The 17,869-nt window shown below is 36.1% G+C and overlaps 1 protein-coding gene across 2 annotated transcripts in view; it reads right to left on the minus strand.

Moving 5' to 3' along the window:
- Nucleotides 1–591: 591 nt before the first annotated feature.
- GPC6 (glypican 6) overlaps nucleotides 592–17,869 on the minus strand; it is a 946,336-nt gene continuing 929,058 nt past the window's right edge. For both annotated transcript variants that reach the window (XM_063425801.1, XM_063425799.1), the window contains 3 exons: nucleotides 15,981–16,117; nucleotides 2,070–2,245; nucleotides 592–1,318 (listed from right to left, as the gene is read on the minus strand). In XM_063425801.1, the coding sequence (XP_063281871.1) occupies nucleotides 1,116–1,318; nucleotides 2,070–2,245; nucleotides 15,981–16,117 (516 nt within the window). In that variant the 3' untranslated portion in view covers nucleotides 592–1,115. The remainder of the gene's footprint in view (nucleotides 1,319–2,069; nucleotides 2,246–15,980; nucleotides 16,118–17,869) is intronic.

A 17,869-nucleotide genomic window follows, 5' to 3' on the forward strand; every position in this document is an offset into this window, starting at 1 on the left:
TTGGGAAGTCAATGTAAAAATATCACCGCAGAGTCACCAATTGTAACGTTAGAGAGGGTTTCAAGATTTAGCAATGGCATTTAAATAATCCTATTATTAGGAAAGCCCTTCTTTGTTTGTGCTAAGAACATGAATTGTCCATATTAAAAAAATAATTACAGAAATTCTGAATAATTTTAAGTCAATCATAGTCTTCTTGCCCCTTGTAATAATGTTCTAATAACAGAGAATATAAATTAGTCATATATTGCATGACAATTGCAACAATTAAACAAAACATATTTTCGAACAATTTATTTCAAACAACATTCCATTGTCATTCTCATTACAACTTAAAAGAGATTTTTACTCAACTAGCAAATCTTTCAACAACCTCAAATCATCAAGACAACGTACACTGGTAATTATGTTTTCAATAACTTATTCTTCATAAATCATAGCCTAACTAAATTTGATAAATAAATAACGTTTTTAGTAAATATATAATGCAGAGTGGATCTGCAAACTATATTCTACGATCAGTAAGTGACACTTTTTTTATTTACAGTGCTAATTTTCTAGCTAACCTTGAATGCAAGTTTAATTGTCAGTTTCTATAAATTATTTTACATCCTAAAAATAGTTTCTTGAATATTCCTTCTAAAAGTAATGGTCGTGGTGATTGGACGTTTTTGCCGATCTTCATTCTTATACTTTAATCCATCATTGATATTTCCAAATTCAGATTAAACATCTTTTTTTCCATGATTTCCATTTTTTCTTTAAAGTTTGCATCAAAAAAATAGGCTTCATAATTATGGTTTTCACCTTTTCTTTAAATGTGAAGACATTTTGAGATGACATTTTCTGTATTCGTTTGTTGAAAAAAAGCTCTGTAAGTAATATTTGTGAGCAAAATAATCTGTCAGTTTTTCAACTTTGAACATGTTAAAAATGAAATATTGGGTGGTTTGACCAGGGTACCCAGAAACTTTTAGGCACAAAATAATATAAGGAAAGCGTTTATACATACAAAATTGTCAATGTTTGGAAATGGTCCATTGGCCAAGAGTGTAAGAATAAAAGAAAATGGATTTCTCTCAGAACTAAACGTTTCCAGCTTAGAAATCTATAGATCATCTCCACTGTCTTTCCAAAACCAAAAACATAGAAACAAAAAACATAAAAAATGATTGGTGAATCTTTGTTGCTGCAGAAAATTCAAATTCCCTTCTGTCAGAGTCAAATGGTTGAGCTTCCGTGGTGATGACGTCATTTTCTGTAGGACAAATATCATCATTGCACCCACTTCCACTTCCTGAGCCACTTGTTTCTTCACCTATGATTAAATATTACAAAATTACAGTATTAATAAATTAAGCATGTTTTATGTAAGAACATACAAAAGACCAGTGGTTTCTCTATTTCAAAGTTGACTACACTTGTTGAAGTAGTGTCTGCTTTAAAATCGGCTTTTTAAAGTGTCTGCTTCAGTTTTTTGAAGTTAGGGTGGTAAGAGTCTTTCTGGTTGAAAAGCTGCACATGCAGACAAAATTGCACTTTTCTGCTAGGGGCTACTTGCAGCCCACACATGTGACATGTGTTTAAGGCTACCAAATGTCAATTCTGTGCATATAATGCATCAGTCATCAGCATGTTCTCAGCTTATCTGTGTTCCCTTCTTTCCTATAAATTTGAATTGCTGCTCCCTCCCCTCACTCACTCCTTTGTTGGCTCAGAGTCTGTGCACGCGCTTTATGCCAGGACGGTTCTGTCAAATGCTTCTCTAATAGAGGATCTACCCTTGAGTAAATATGGGGAAAAGGGGATGATGTAGAGATTTATAATTATGTGTGGATGTTCTGCAGCTGGTACCAATGGGTTTTATGCAAGTCTTGATATTGCTCACACATCTTTATGTGTACAACTGAAACCTGCATGGTTTATTGGCATTGGTGAGTATATCACATTTTTAGTCATAGTGATGACTGTGAATATGAAGATTACAACCCATCCCACATATTCAACATGCATATTCTTATATTAATGGGGTTTAAACAGCATCAAGTCAGTCAGTGTCATTATCTTACTTGTATCTTGAAAATTCACATCATTTCCAAAGTAGGCATTCTTTAGTTTATTTGTCATAACACGTAGAGCCATGATTTGCTGTCTTATGGATGTATCCGGGCTTGTGATATCCACTTCTACTTCTGGATTGTTGATCTGATTTATCAGGCCATCACTCATTATTCCAGAAAGATACCTAGGAAATGAATCATGGGTTAATTATTTGAACTCTGTTTTGCAGGAAAAGGTATTATTCAGTAATATTGGCCTATGCCTGCAATTAAATATTTTTGGATAAGCTTTTCAAAAAGGTTTAGGATTTTTGAATAAACTTTTATAAGTATTGTTTAAAAATATTAAAATTATTATTTAAATATTATTTTATTATTTATAATTACTATTAAAAATATTATATAAAGAAATTATCATATATACAAAACAAACTAACATATAAAACAATTGCAAAATAATATAAATATTTTTGTAATATTAAATCAGTTTAAATGTTTATACAAAAATATCTTAAAGTCTGATTTTTCAATTATTTTTACACAAGTATGTAAGATGTGTAATATGTAAGAATAGAACACAATAAACACCATTTAGTTATAGTTTGATCATGAGTCAAAATTCACACCACAACATTTTCAAGTATTAATGCAATCTGTATTTTTCATCAGAGTACCATGAGTTAGTATTTAATCTTTAGTATTTAATCACATTAATCAATTGTGACCGTCCGATGGAGTGAGGTGGGTAGACACAAAAGGAGGGTGAAATGAGCCTGTGGGCAGTGACATGAGTAGAGGGTTATTGTGGAAGATACAGGTTGGAGAAGAAGGAGATAGTCATAGAAGTCAGGTGTAATGTTTGTGGTAGGTGGGCTCACTACTAAAGTAACGGTCACTTTAAGAGAAAGAGTCTCTAAACTCCAAATGTGTCAAAACAGGTAAAGGAAATCCAAAAGCAAGGTCAGGCAAGAAAGGTAGCAATTCCACCCAATAAAAGACAAGACTCTAGATTGAGGGTGAAGTAGAACTGAAAGTTTAATAGAGCATACTGGTCTTTTATACAAGTTTCCCAACAAGGTTGATGCCCAGGTGGACCTTGTTGGGCACAGGACACAAAACATGCAAGCCAATAAAAACAGTGTACCAATGAACGACACTCCCACAAACATTACACAATCCCTCCCCTCCGTCTGTGATACAGTTAAGGTAGATAATACAATAACGTAATTATCCCCAGACAGAAAAAACATACGTTAAGTACCCCAAAACACAACATATCCCCATAAATCTTGTTCCTTTCATCTAGACAAATGATCTCAACTAACAGTGCCCTTCTAAGCTGAACACAAACGAACGCAGGCGATGATGGAAGTCCAGCAGTGTTTGGGAGTTTCTGTATTTGATTTCAGTTCCATGAGATTTATGCCCAAACACTGCTGCCTGCATTCATGCGAACAAGATGGCCGCCACCTTGTGGTTGTTCATAGGAATCGTGGCCACCCAGACGAACAATTAGAACACTGCGGTGAGAAATGTTCCAAGTTGTTAATAGGTGTTAACAAGCTCCCGGGTGGTCTCTGTTCGTGCGGTTGTTCGGTAAACGAACCATATAGTACCAATTGCACAAACAGAGCCTGTTTGAAGTGTATTAACCAGTTCTATTGCAGGGGCCTTAGTCACAGGGTAAAAGGCTGGCAAGTAGTCCCCTCCAAAAACCAGTGGCGAGGTCACTTTCGCCACAGTCACATGCTAAACGTGCATAACAACATTTAATGTCATGTATATTTACATGAGAAGATGCAATTGCTATGACACTGCACCAGAACACACATACAAGTGACTGAATGAAAACCAACCCAAGTGAAAAACATATCCTTACAAGTTTGTTGGTCTTCTGAACCTGATTGGCGAATATACTAATGAGTAAAGAGTAAAAAATCTGGAAGCAAAGAGGCACATTTAACCACCCTGCTTCACAGTACACAACTTGCCACAGTATTTGATGCATCTGTGTCCACATTTAAGCCCTTTGCACATTCAACCACTGTCTGAAAAATTAACAAGTTATTGAAGCTCCTCTCAAATTCCTTAATTCTATCAGTGTCCACACATAATGTTGTGCATTTTAGTGGTACCCCTCTGGTGAGCAGGAATATATAATTGTACAGGCATTTGGTCAAGGTGCATTGTGAACAAAGTGTGGCACGTCAAGGCATTGCTCTAATCATTGGAAGCGGTGTGTCTTGTATGTTTTGTTTCAATTTCATGACTAGATGACAAGGAAGAGTCAATGACGGAACTTTTTCAGAAGATTGAGTAGAGTGGTTTTTTTTTTTTGGTGTAATTTTTATTGAAATCTTTTTTTTAACAAAATAACATCTGTCAAACACACACACATGGTACAAATCTATTCCACCAGACTTTCCAGTAATTAAAGCATAGCATGAAGTCAGTGTATACAATCTCAGATTGACATATTGAACATATGGCGCATACAACAAATTTAGGCATAGAACAGAATTTATATAGTGGTTTGTTATGATAGTCATTTGTAGGTAGTGGCAAAAAGATCTTTACACAGTGTGTATGAATGGTTATTGATTTGTTCATATATATTATTAACCATTTATGTCTAGTATATTTGAATTTAACCATCCAGTCATCTATCAACATTGACCTGCACCCCTTAGGCCAACGTCATGTGAAATATAACAAAACAAGGGCAAACAAGAAAAACAAGTAAATGAAGTAAAGAAAATTTGGAATATGAAAGAAAGTCAAACATCAAAAGCAAAGAGGTTGAAAAATCTGCCTTCAAGTGTTAAATCTGCATTAATGTTTATGACGTAACACTAATCTTTGCATACCTGTGTGGCAATGGACCATATCCTGCAAATGAGAACAGCACCTCCTTACCTAGCATGGGCTAGTAAAATATGATAGGTAAGATTGCTTTGTTGTAAATTCATGTAATTATTTATTTAAGCTCTCAACTAGATTTATGTATGGTGAATGTTAATTAACTTACATAAGCATCCCTAGTTTTAAGCCATCTATTTTTTTTTTTTTTTTTTTTTCAAATAATTTTTATTAAAGTTTTACATATTTGTATAACAACAAGAATATAAACATTGTATTGGGGGTAGGAAGGGAAGGGGAACTTGGAAATGGAAGAGAATAACCATCCAGTATTAAAATAGGCATCTATTCTAAACTTTGTTATATTTACTCTCCTTGCCCTTAAGCCTGTAGGCCTTTTTATCGAAAAGGCTGGTGGTGTCCAACCGTTGAAGAACTTCTATTATATTAGGGGGTTCAGTTTTTTCCAGTGATACACAATACTGAGTTTAGCTGCCAACAGAAGGTGTATTGACACAGTCTTATTCCTAAGAAATGTTATGTTTGGAATGATATGTAGCAAGAAGCTGGTTTGAAAGAAATAGTAGTATTCACTACTGCTATAAGGACCTTGATTAGCGGTCTCCAAAACTGTTTTAGAATTATGCATTTCCAGGATATAAGTTTGAATGATCCCTCTTCACCCTGACATCTCCAACAAGTGAAGGCTGTATATTCACATACATATGTGATAACCTTATAGGTACTAATTACCACATCATAAGAATAATACAATATGCTTACCAGTGAGATAAGCTATTGGAGGATTGTTTGGTCTGTTGTATTACTTGTGTCCAATAAGAGGGGAAAGGTTTTACCTAGAAAGTTTTCAATGCCGCCTGAAGCAATGAAAGCATTGGAACAAACAGAAAGCTTTAATAATGTTAATAATGGATAGTGTTGATAATGTTATTGCCTGTGTGTTGATGGCTTTTAATTGTCTCAATTGTACAAAGTTTTTAAGTCTGAGATGTGTGAATATTTCTCTAGATAGTAAGGAGAATTCCTCCCATAAAACAAGGAATTACTTTATTCCTGAGGTATCACACAAGAAGCTCCATGTTTAATCCAGTTAGTAAGATCTAAGACAGACGTGATAGAAGTGAGAGCTTGTATAGGAGCTAGGGATAAAATGTTAAATGAGCCCTTAAAGTTTGGAGCATAGTGTTTACAGAATTTAAGTGTTTCAAGGTACATATTCTTCCTCTGTGAAAAGGGCAATACGGTGGTCCAAAGAAGATGGTTCTCTGTATCAGGTAGTATGCACGCATTTTCCAAGAGAGGGAAGGAACATTACGTGAATGATGACAGGAATCTAGACCAATAAGCTAATTCCTGGCACTGGGAGCCCTATAGATGGGTCAGTGGTTGTGGTGGCAGTCCGGGCACCTAACCCTACCCTAAGTTGTGGTGGCAAGAGAGGGATGCTTACAAATGTCCGAATTGCCAAAGTCCCGAAGTGCCGAACCGCCGAAGTGCCGAACCAAACCGAATTGCCAAAGTGCCGAATTCCAGAATTGCTGAAGTCTGGAATTTCTGAAGTGCAGAACCGCCTAATTTTTTTTACTTACCCGAATTTCCAAACCGAACCGAACCAAATTTTTTGCCCATGCACATCCCTAGTCCCTCTCATTTTTCCAGTGGATTTTCCAATTTATATATTAAGGCTGTATGGTTTCTTTGCATTAAAAGATTGCTAGATCTGGTTAATTTGATACCTTGATACGTAATTAAAGTTGTATGCCAATTACGTACAATTGTTGTATTGTGTGATCTGGTAGTCCAACTGGCAATGCCGGAGTATTTTTTTTTTTTTTTTTTATGATATTTGGCCATATCTGTCCAGAAGTCCTGATGCAGATTTAGTTAAAAATAATAGCACATCATTGGCAGAAATCGCTGAAAGTAGAATGATTGAATGATTTCCTTATTTGTAATATCCATGCATGTTGTTAAAAAAACACATTGAATTTAAACTTAGTGGCCTATCCACCCCTGGAAAGACTAAGCCAGGTCAGAATACAGAATGGTCAAGTGGATAGTCAGGTTAGTAACACAGTATCAGTAATTCAAAACAGTATAAATTGGGTCAAGGAGAATCCACACAGGGTACTGTGCACTTGGAAATCTGTTGTTTTATAGGCTGGGGGTGTAATTGCGATAAGCACGCCCCCAAAATGTGAGGGAGTGGTGAATATGACATGTATTGTTGTCTGTGATATTATGAATCCAGCACGCCTCGCCACATCATAAAAAGGGGCTTGTACATAGCGGTCGGTGACATATATAGTAGAGGAACCATCAGGGACTGTGAAAATGCTGTCTGGCAGATCAGAACACTAAGGTAACCAAGGAACTCCTTACATTACCACCCTTACGGGACCGCCCACAGGGCATGGAAACCATGAACCAAACAGGAATATTGAACGTCATTAGCATTAATCCAGGTTAGTTCTTCTGGACCATAGCCAAGATAATGGACATGATATTAGTGATTGACTCTGGACATTCTAGAGTCAATAATATAGACTGTCTCTCAAATTCCTCCTAATCCTCCACTACAACAGAAGTAAGGGAAGCAGCGAGCCTATTAAACCTATTGCATATAAATGGTTTCAGTATAGAGACATGAAAGACATTTGGCATACGCATAGAAGGAGGTAATTTGAGTTTGGGCGATACTGGATTAAGCTAATGGATAACCTTAAAGGGACTGATGTTTCTGGGAGCAAACTTCATAGATGGAACTTTCAATCTCACATTCCGGGTACTCAGCCATAAAAGGTCATCAGCATGATAGTCAGTAGCGGCTCTTCTGTGACTTTTAGTGAATTTACATTCTTTAGCGATAAATTTAGCCAGGATGAGATGTACCCTTTCTATTATATATTATATAGTTCCTGCAGATTTTGATCCAAAGCATGCATACCAATTAAGGGAAAATCATCTGACAACACGGTAAGATGGTATCCATGTGTAATAAAGAAAAGACTATGCTCCATAGAGTCGTGCTTGGTATTGTTTGGAGAAAATTTCGCACATAGGAGCAGACCTAACCAGTCATCTTGATGGTCATTTATAAAACATCTGAGATATTGTTCTAAAGCTTGATTTGAACTTTCAGCTGCTCCATTTGTCTGTGGATAATAGGAAAATGAAACTTTTAATAGAATTCCAAGCTCAGAACATAACTCTTTTCAGAATTTGGATATAAACCGAGCACCCCTATTTGAGATAATGTCAAGAGGAATACCATCAAGTCGAAACACCTCTTTAGGTGTTAGGGAATCCTTAATAAATAATCTATAGTAGTTGGATTAACCTATGAACGTCTTATCACATATCCCAAGATTTGTATCTGGTCCTGATCAAAAAGACATTGCTCTAATTTTCAGATCAAACCATTCTCCAACAGTTTCTTTAGAGTTTGTCTGACTTGTACATTATGTATTTGTTAATCGGGAGATTGAATGAGATTATAATCTAAATAGACTTTAACACAGTCATCTTCCTCTGTCCCCCTATTTTAGGAAAAACATCTTTAAAGTCCCTGTATTACAGAGTAATATCAGTAGGCAGAGGGGTAATGTTAGATATGTTATAGAAATCACAAGTTTGATATTAGGCAAAGAGGTTTTGTGACACGAAGAAGACCAAGAACCAACCTCCCCTGTTAAACAATAAATTAAGGGATTGTGTTTGGGTAACCAAGGGTAGCCCGATACCACCAGAAACATAGGAGAATAAATCAATTGCAGTATCATAATTAACTTATGCAAAGCTGCTACAGTCATGGAAATAGGTATAGATAGACAAACAAACATAAAAGGATCTGCACTCATCCAATAGAACAAAACAATTGAGTCTGGCACAATCCTCACACAAACGTAAATCCGAGAGAGAGAAAAAGGTCCCAGGTGTCCAAAACAGCAAAGTTTTGACCAGACAATGGATCTTTGGAAATAGGTATAGATATGTTATTTTATAAACCAAATTGGTCTGCCATCTATGGCCTCTGCAGCTAAGGGTATATATTTTTTTCTGTGAGATGAGCTCCTTACAAGATGGAACACTAATTATCTCTAAGTGTAGAATGTTAGGTCAAAGATACAGATCACATACAGATAAAATATGAAAACATTAAAACCTAAATTTCATTCACATGTATGACATTTTAAATAAATTATAAAATATTTTCCTCAGCATAACCGGGCATATGGGGCTAAACAAGCGCAGTGTAACTAATTTGCCATGTAATCTTAATGAGTTCAATTTCTAAATAAAGTATTGAAGGGTCAGCCTACACATCAACAATACTCCTGGGTAATTATATGGTTTTGGTGCATCGTTCATGTCCTTGCAGTTTCACCAGTCAATTCTAAATTACTTTATTCTGTAGCCCAAGCCACACTTCCTTGGCTGTCAATCACACTGTCTCGCTATACACTTCCTGAAATTTAATGCCCTTTTGCTACTTATCTTACTCTCATCATCTGTGGAATGTTTAGTTTGTTTTAGGACTTGCAAGAGTTAATTTCTCTGCACAGAACTGAAGTTATGTTAATTCCCTAAAAATGAGCTTGGTCCCCTACCAGTAGCTCATCTAAAAATGTTTGAACAATTTGTGAAATATCTATTTTCCTGTATGCTTATATAGCTTTAAAATGTGCTTGCTATTCACAAAACAGATATTTATGTAAGTGTTCATAATACCTTCTCTATTAGAAATATTTGATTGGAGACTGCCCATATAAACTGCAGAAAGAAAGTTAATTGACTAAGAAAAGTTATGATTTTAGGCAGTTAGGAAATTAACTTTTTGAAAACTAGTAAATGCAATTTTTTCCCCAACTAAATTATTCAAAAGTATTAAAAATATACATTGGATATCCTAGACCTTCCCTTTAAGAGGGTAAATCTATTGATATACTAAGCAAGGTAAAAAAATATATACATAGCTTTAAAAGTTTGTGTTTGTGATAGAGTTTTTACACATTTTAAAGGGACACTATAGTCACCTAAACAACTTTAGCTTAACCCCTTAAGGACCAAACTTCTGGAATAAAAGGGAATCATGACATGTCAGACATGTCATATGTCCTTAAGGGGTTAATGAAGCAGTTTTAGTGTATAGATCATGCCTCTCATGTTTCACTGCTCAATTCACTGCCATTTAGGAGTTAAATAACTTTGTTTCTGTTTATGCAGCTATTGCCACACCTCCCATGGCTCTGATTGACACAGCCTGCATGTCTGCATGGAAAAAACTGGTTTAACTTTCAATCAGATGTAATTTACTTTAAATAATTGTATCTCTTTCTCTGTAATTTGAACTTTAATCACATACAAGAGGCTCTTGCAGGGTCTAGCAAGCTATTAACATAGCAAGGGATAAGAAAATCTAAATTAAACAGAATTTGTAATAAAGGAATAAACATTAGATGACTCTTTACAGGAAGTATTTATGAAGGCTGTGCAAGTCACATGCAGGTGTGAATCGGGTTCATAAAAAAAGTAATTTAACTCCTAAATGGCAGAGAATTGAGCAGTGAGACTGCAGGGGCATGATATATACAGCAAACATGTTTTATTAAGCTGAGGTTGTTTTGGTGACTATAGTGTCCCTTTAAGTTAGATTCTAAGAACTGTTAAGCGTTACATAGTTTTGCTTTGGTATGTGAAAATATGTTAAAGATTTATAAAAATATGTAAGTTTAAACACAATATTATCCACAAAGCTGTGATTGTTATTCACAATATACTGTTTTGGATATAAAACAGATATGGGTCACTACATTTATAGCTTTTAGAAGATTATTAGACGTGTGTATTTGGTTTCAAATTAAAGCGGCACTGTCATGCCAAACATAACTCTTCCTAATCACTTCCTCTTCTCTCCCTCTCTCAGGATCTGTCCTTTTTTCCTGTCTGCTCTAGTTTTCTTTAAAACATAAGACAAAGTAGATACTACTTTGTCTTATGTATTTTTCCTTCTCTTGACCCGCTCTGACCCACTTTCTGTGGGTCAGAAAACTTTTCCCACAATACTCACCCTTTCCTCCATAATTTCGCGATGCCTGCTTTCACTTTTCCCAAACTACCGAATTTGATCCTAACAGAATGAGAACAGTTTGTTCATTCATTTTAGGACGACATTCGGTACTTTTAGTTCAATTCGAAATTTCATTAGAATGAATTACTTGTTACAGCCGCTTAGTAGATAGCTCCCTAATTCCCACGGTATCAGGGAGCTATCTACCAAAAGGCTGAAAGACCAAAATTGGTCTTTCAGACAACTTTACTAATACTAAGATTACTTAACATTAATAATTAATCTGCCCCTACTTGCTATATGGCGAGTAGGGGCATATCTAGTAAAAAGTGAGCAGCCAGTGTCTGCTCACTGTTGTTAAAAAAAAAAAAAAAAGCCCTATGGACGAACTTATAAAAAATAAAAAAGACCAGAGTGAAAAAAAAAATACCCCCCCCCGCTGAAAAAAAAATAATTCCGACTCTTAATCCATCTTCACCCAGCGAGGGCACCGCACAGATTGAGCTCCACAGGGCAGGGAAAGTCTTATAAAGTCTTCCTACGCCCTGAAATTTGACTCAGAACACTCTGATTGATTGGCTTTAGCCAACCAATAAGAGTAAATAGTGACTCTTACAGGTTACCAACCAAGATAGGTAAATAGTGACTCTTACAGGTTACCAATAAGGCTCACGATTTACCTGTCAGAGCACTCTTATTGGTTTGCTTAAACCAACCAATCAGAGCACTGTGAGTCAAATTGCAGGGCGTGGGAAGGCTTTATAAGCCTTTCCCCGCCCTGCGGAGCTCAGTCTGTGTGGTGCCCCTGGTGGGTGAAGATGGATTATTTTTTTAAGCGTCTGGATCTTTTGGGGGGGGCATGTTTTTTTTTTTTGCTCTTGTGTCCTTTTTTATTTTATAAGTTCATCAGGCTTAATGGATTTTAATTTGGCCTTTTTTGGGGTTGAAAAAAAGAAGGTTTTAGAAAAAAGAAGACATCAAATGGTAATTATTTTTTTATTGACAGATATTTAGTTTTATTGTCCCCCCCACTATTTTTAGGGTGAGGGGGGAACAATAGGTCCCCCCCATTGTCTTTTAAGGCCCCGACCTACTGCTCATGGGTGAGGTCCGGGGGGGATACTATGTCCCCCCTATTGTCATTTATTGACCCAACGCTCATGGGTGGGCCGGGGAGGCACTAGGTCCCCCCCATTATTGTCATTTAGGGCCCCCACCTGCCATTCATGGGAGGAGGCAGAGGGGGAACAATAGGTCCCCCCATTGTCTTCTATGGCACCCACCCACTGCTCATGAGTGTGGGCCGGGGGGAGGACAAAAGGGCCCCCCCTTATTGTCATTTAGGGTCCCTACCCGCCGCTCATTGGTGGTGGCCAAGGGGGACCCTATGTCCCCCATTTAGTTGAATAGTCCCCAATAGCATGGGTGGGGCCTCGAGGGGGACACTATGTCCCCCCAGCTAGTTAATAGATGCCCCACAAAGTAATGAATAAAAAAGAGTTAATATATGTGGCTTAGGGGCAAGTGGGCGTGAATAAGGGGGGCAATTAGAGTTAGTGGGGTCGGGAGGGTTTAAAAAAAAAAAAAGGGATGCAGCCATGACAATGCCACTTTAATATTGATTTCTGGTTAAATTTTGGTCGATCTGTGATTTGTCCAAATTGCCATATTGACAAATCAAAAAAAGAAAACTAGGAATGAACAAGCCATTTATTTCGTTTCATAATTCAGAGTTCTGTTTGTGGTGGCAAAAAAAAAAAAAAAATATTGATAGTTAGGGGGCAGTTACTAAATGTTCATTCTATTCACATATCAAGTGAAAAGTGATCAACAAATGGAAAAAAAAGAGCAGTAAAAAAAAAAAATCGATATATATTATATAATTAACAAATATATAATAAATTAAATAGATTTCTTACTGCTACTAATTTTTACTCCCCTACTTTCTTGAAACGATCACATTGAAAAAAAATCATCTAAACTAAAACACTACATGGACGAAACCTTGATCCCCTAAAACTATTTTTTTCCATGCACAAGTCTAAAGATAACCATCCTACAGACATTCCAGAATAATCATTTACTTACATCTACATTTAAAAAAAATCTCTTGCATATTTAGAATGTGAGTTACCTAAACTTGTATTAAGCATATTTTAAAAATACAAAATGTGGCATTTTTAGGCTTAGCGATAGCATTATGTTAAGTGCTGTACAATCCATCTATTTTACATTCGCAAAACTCTAAAATTATGCTTAATTTCACATATATTAGCATATCAGTTCTACTTAGCTGCAAAAGAAAAACAGAAATAGAAAAAAAAAATATTTAAATTGCTCCAAAGTGACAGTGAACAAGAGGTCAATGTACAAATCTACAGTTTTCTTCAGCAGTCCAGCACAAAGTCAACATGCATGAAATCTTGTTTTACATGAACTCTCTATTAAGAAGAATGGCTAATTGAACAAAGGGTACATGTATTTGAGTCCTGTTAAAACCAAAACAAGTGTAATATGTGTAGGTGCTCAAAATGTAATTGTGAACACACTGTGAACTGCAAAACTCTCCTATGATTTATCCATCTCACATCAGTCAAAATAACCACAAATACCAAAAATAAATTGAGGTACGCTCATATACAAATACTTATACTTATCTACTGTTTCCAACCCTGAGGATGTAGCAGTGTACATGAAACAAAGAAAATGCTCAAATAATAGTGCACATCAAACCAATGACAAACAATATGGTAAAGTGCTTACAGTAAACATAAAATATCTAAATTTTAAATAAAAAGTATTAATGTTGATTGATAGCCATACATTAGAGAAAACATATAAATCCCATATATACAATGTGTAAGCAGGTGAATAGATACAAATAAACCGTTTTAGTATAAAAATTGTCCAAGGAACACGTGTGTGGTGTGAGATCTTTGCTTATGGTAATGCTAGTAACTTAGCACACAGAGCACCCCGATTTGGCTCAATAAAACAGTGACCGGAAATAAGGTGTTATTCTCTGTAAAGATGACCACATGCCATCCAGGATACTTAGTTTATGGAGTTTTCCCCAGGGCTGTGAGATGTTCTACTGGGAACAGCGTAGTGTATAAGCACTTATAAACATGGGGAACCACAAAGAAGAGGTGCAGAAAAACAGGTTTCATAAAAGTAATCCACTTTATTATTCTAGACTAGCATGTCAAATGAATAAACAACTTGAAATGCTTAAAACCAAGTTATAAACATTAAGGCATTTGGGAGAGGTAAATAATAATAATAATTATAAAAGTATGGAGTGCTTTTAGATTTAACATCCAGCCACAGGGCTAATGAATATGGTCTCTGTGTCGGGGTACCTGTGGTCTCTACCTCCGAAAGAGGTAGAGACTTAGCTGTTCCTCCATCCAGACGGCCTGATGGCTCCCTTCCCCACGGTCTATCCGGTCATGCAAGGCCGGCCGCGAGGGAGTGACTGCCTTTTACAGCATCTAGGCAGGAAGTTGTCATCAGGACACTCCTCCGGAACGACCTGTCACTCAATTGCTGCAGGACCAATCAGGACGCCTCGGAGGCGTGGTTACTGCTCTGAACAGGGTATTTAAGAGAGCTTCTTTCATTAGCTCATTGCCCTGTCGTGGTTCTAGCTTGTTCTAGTCACTCAGTGCTTGTGTATTCTATTATCCCTTTTGGTTTTGACCCGGCTTGTTTACCTTACTCTGCTTATCTCTGTTACCCTTGATTCGGCTTGTCTCTCGCTTACCTGTCTTCTGTTACCCTCGACCTCGGCTTGTCTTTGACCATTCTATACTGTACTACTTACGTTAGTCCGGCCATTCTAAGGTCCGGTATACGTATCTGGCTACTGTTTGTACTCTGCGTGTTGGATCCCTGTCCCGATCCTGACACTCTGTCTCCCCTGGTGGGTAACTCCTCTCAAGACACATTTCGCACCAATCGTGCTTCTTTTTTGGCAACATTTTTTTCACTTTATTTTTTACTCTAGTTTATTTACCTTTTTTCATTTATAGAGAAAATTGTGTAAGTTTGTAACTAAATATTTTGAAAATAAACAATATTTTAACATTATTGCTGTAAAGGAATATACACGCTTAGTAATGATGATTTGGGACACAACATGTTAATGACAAATGTCGTTTTTGTTTTTCATTAACCTCACCATCTTGGAGTACCATTCTTGAGATTGTGTGAGTAATGATGATGACTGAAGTTGAAGGGACACCCTAGACACACCAGAACATCTACAGCTTAATGGTAGAGATTTTGGAGCAAAGAGCATTTATCTTTGCACTATAAATGCTGCATTTTCTGCCTTTTCTGTGAAAAGGCAGTGTTTACATTCTTTTTTTAGTGAAATTTTTTTGGGACTCTTGAATTCCTCCCGAATGTCAATTCAGCTTGGCAGAAAAAAAAGAAAAGAAAAAGAGATGGCCGTAGGAAAAAGAGATGGTTGATGCATAAAGGACAATCGCTAAATGTTGATTTTATTCACAGATCAAGTAAGAAGTGACCAATAGAGGGGGGAAAGGAGGAGCAGTAAAAAAAAATACAATCCAAAAGTATATTTATATATCATATATTTAATAAATTAACATTTTTTTTTACTACACCTCCTGTTTTCCCCTCTAATGGTTACTTCTCCTCACTTGATCTGTGAACCAAATACAGGAAAATGCACCTATCAGTGTACTGCAAAATATATCAATCATATTCACATTTTCTTGCCTTTTGGTCTAGCCAAATAGTTTTTTTCCAGAAATGATCATATAGAGGAAATTTGTCTGAAGCAAAAAGTTACGAGGATCAATATCTAATTGACTTACACATTTTTTTTTCGCAGATAATAAAAGGTACACACTTCTGTGATATATGAAATTCCAAGATATCCATTAAATCTTACAAAGGATAAGAGTATTGAACAGAAAATAGGATATTAAATAAGTTACCGTGCTTTACTGTGTCCATTCCAGCATTCTTCTTCATCCCGTAATCGGCCAGTCAATCTCTTTTCTTTACAAATGCTATGTGGTAAGGAAGACCAAATTTTTTTTGATAACTTCAATTTCTCCTTCATATCTGTTATCTGAGCAGAAACAAAATATAAAACAATTTCCATGAAATTCAGAATATTAAAATATCTACTTGTGATTTTCAAAGACTATACAACACATGCATTGTATTTGTATTTTTACAGCAACATTAAAATAAATGAAATGTGTATGTAGATGTATCATGTCACCATGAAAAGTTCCATGTCAATCAGAAACACTCTGACATGTACTTAATGGATATTGGTGTAGTTGTTCTTTTTTTGCTGTTCTCCCAGTGTACAGAATCAAAATATTCAAACTTAATACAATATGCTGGACTCCATCTAGATTGACACTGACCTTGGACATATTAAGACACTTTGATTTCTTCTCGTTTTTTTCCCCCCAGGTGAAATACAAAAGATAGATCTAAGTAAATTTTAATCATGGGGAGAGGCTATTGTCCATTATTGTATTTGGATCATATTCTTTGACTGTCTGAAGGGGTGTGACTCATTTGCTCCTAACAAGAGCAATCTCTTCACCAGGAAGAGAGGCAAAAAATAAATAAATGTATATATAAAAGGAAAACGACAAAGACAATAATATTAAGATTATGTATATACTAATAAAATATTTAATAAATTGATTAATACATTACTTCATGAAAATAAATATAAAGTAAGTATAAAAAGGAGAGATGCTACTTGTGGGAAAACAAACTCCACTAGAAGAATGGGTGACTAACCAAAAAAGCACAAAGAACACATAATACAGCACATAATACTGTATTTCAATGTAGAACTATAATTCTACGTACACATTTATTAAACCAATTACTTAAAACATTGTATATAAAAGTTTTTCATTCTCTTATATATACAGTCTGTATTATATATACAGCCTCATATACTAAATCATCAACAGGAACAATAAGTAATGAAAAAGTGAAAAATTGCAGTTAAACAGCACAGGGACTGGTATCTTACTGCACTGTATATGGAGGTGCCCCCAGGGGAGTTCTTTTGTGTTCTTTGTGCAAAAAAAACTACATAAGTAAAATAAATATTATACTGGACATAACATCATATTTTGGGGTAATGTACCTGAGGAAGACGCAAAGGAGCGTTGAAACATGTTGTGCTTATGCTATTGAACTGTGGCATTCCAGTTACTTCAATGTAAGACTTTTATTACTGTTTTAATAAATAATATTCATAATTAATAATTAATACATTTCAACCTAACAGAATGACTATAGGTTGTCCATTCATGTTAGGATGCAATTCTGGACTTTTTGTTCAGTACGAAATTTCATTCAAATGAATGAAATTTCGATCCTATTCGTGCCGCGAGAAGATAGCTCCCTAATCCCCACGGTATTAGGGAGCTATCTATTAAAAGGCTGAAAAACCTAAATTGGTCTTTCAGACAAATTTACTAATACTAAGTAAAGATTACTTAGTATTAGTAATTAAGGGAGAATAAAATCTCCCTTCTGCCCCTACTCGCTATACTGTAAGTAGGGACATGTTTACTAAACAGTGAGCAGCCAGTGGGAGGTAGGTAGGGCTTTATTTAATTTTACTTGGGTACCGACTAAGGGTGTATTTTTTACATTTAGCCCCACCCGTCGCTCATGGGTGGTGGCCAGGGATGAGGACAATAGATCCCCCCCCCCCTTATTGCAATTTAGGGCCCCAACCCACCGCTCATGGATGGGGGCCAGGGGGAGGACAATAGATCCTCCCTATTTTCATTTAGGGCCCCCACCCGCTGCTAATGGGTGGGGGCTCGGGGGAGGA

Source organism: Pelobates fuscus, chromosome 1 (genome assembly GCF_036172605.1).
Source record: "Pelobates fuscus isolate aPelFus1 chromosome 1, aPelFus1.pri, whole genome shotgun sequence".
NCBI classification, from domain to species: Eukaryota; Metazoa; Chordata; class Amphibia; order Anura; family Pelobatidae; genus Pelobates; species Pelobates fuscus.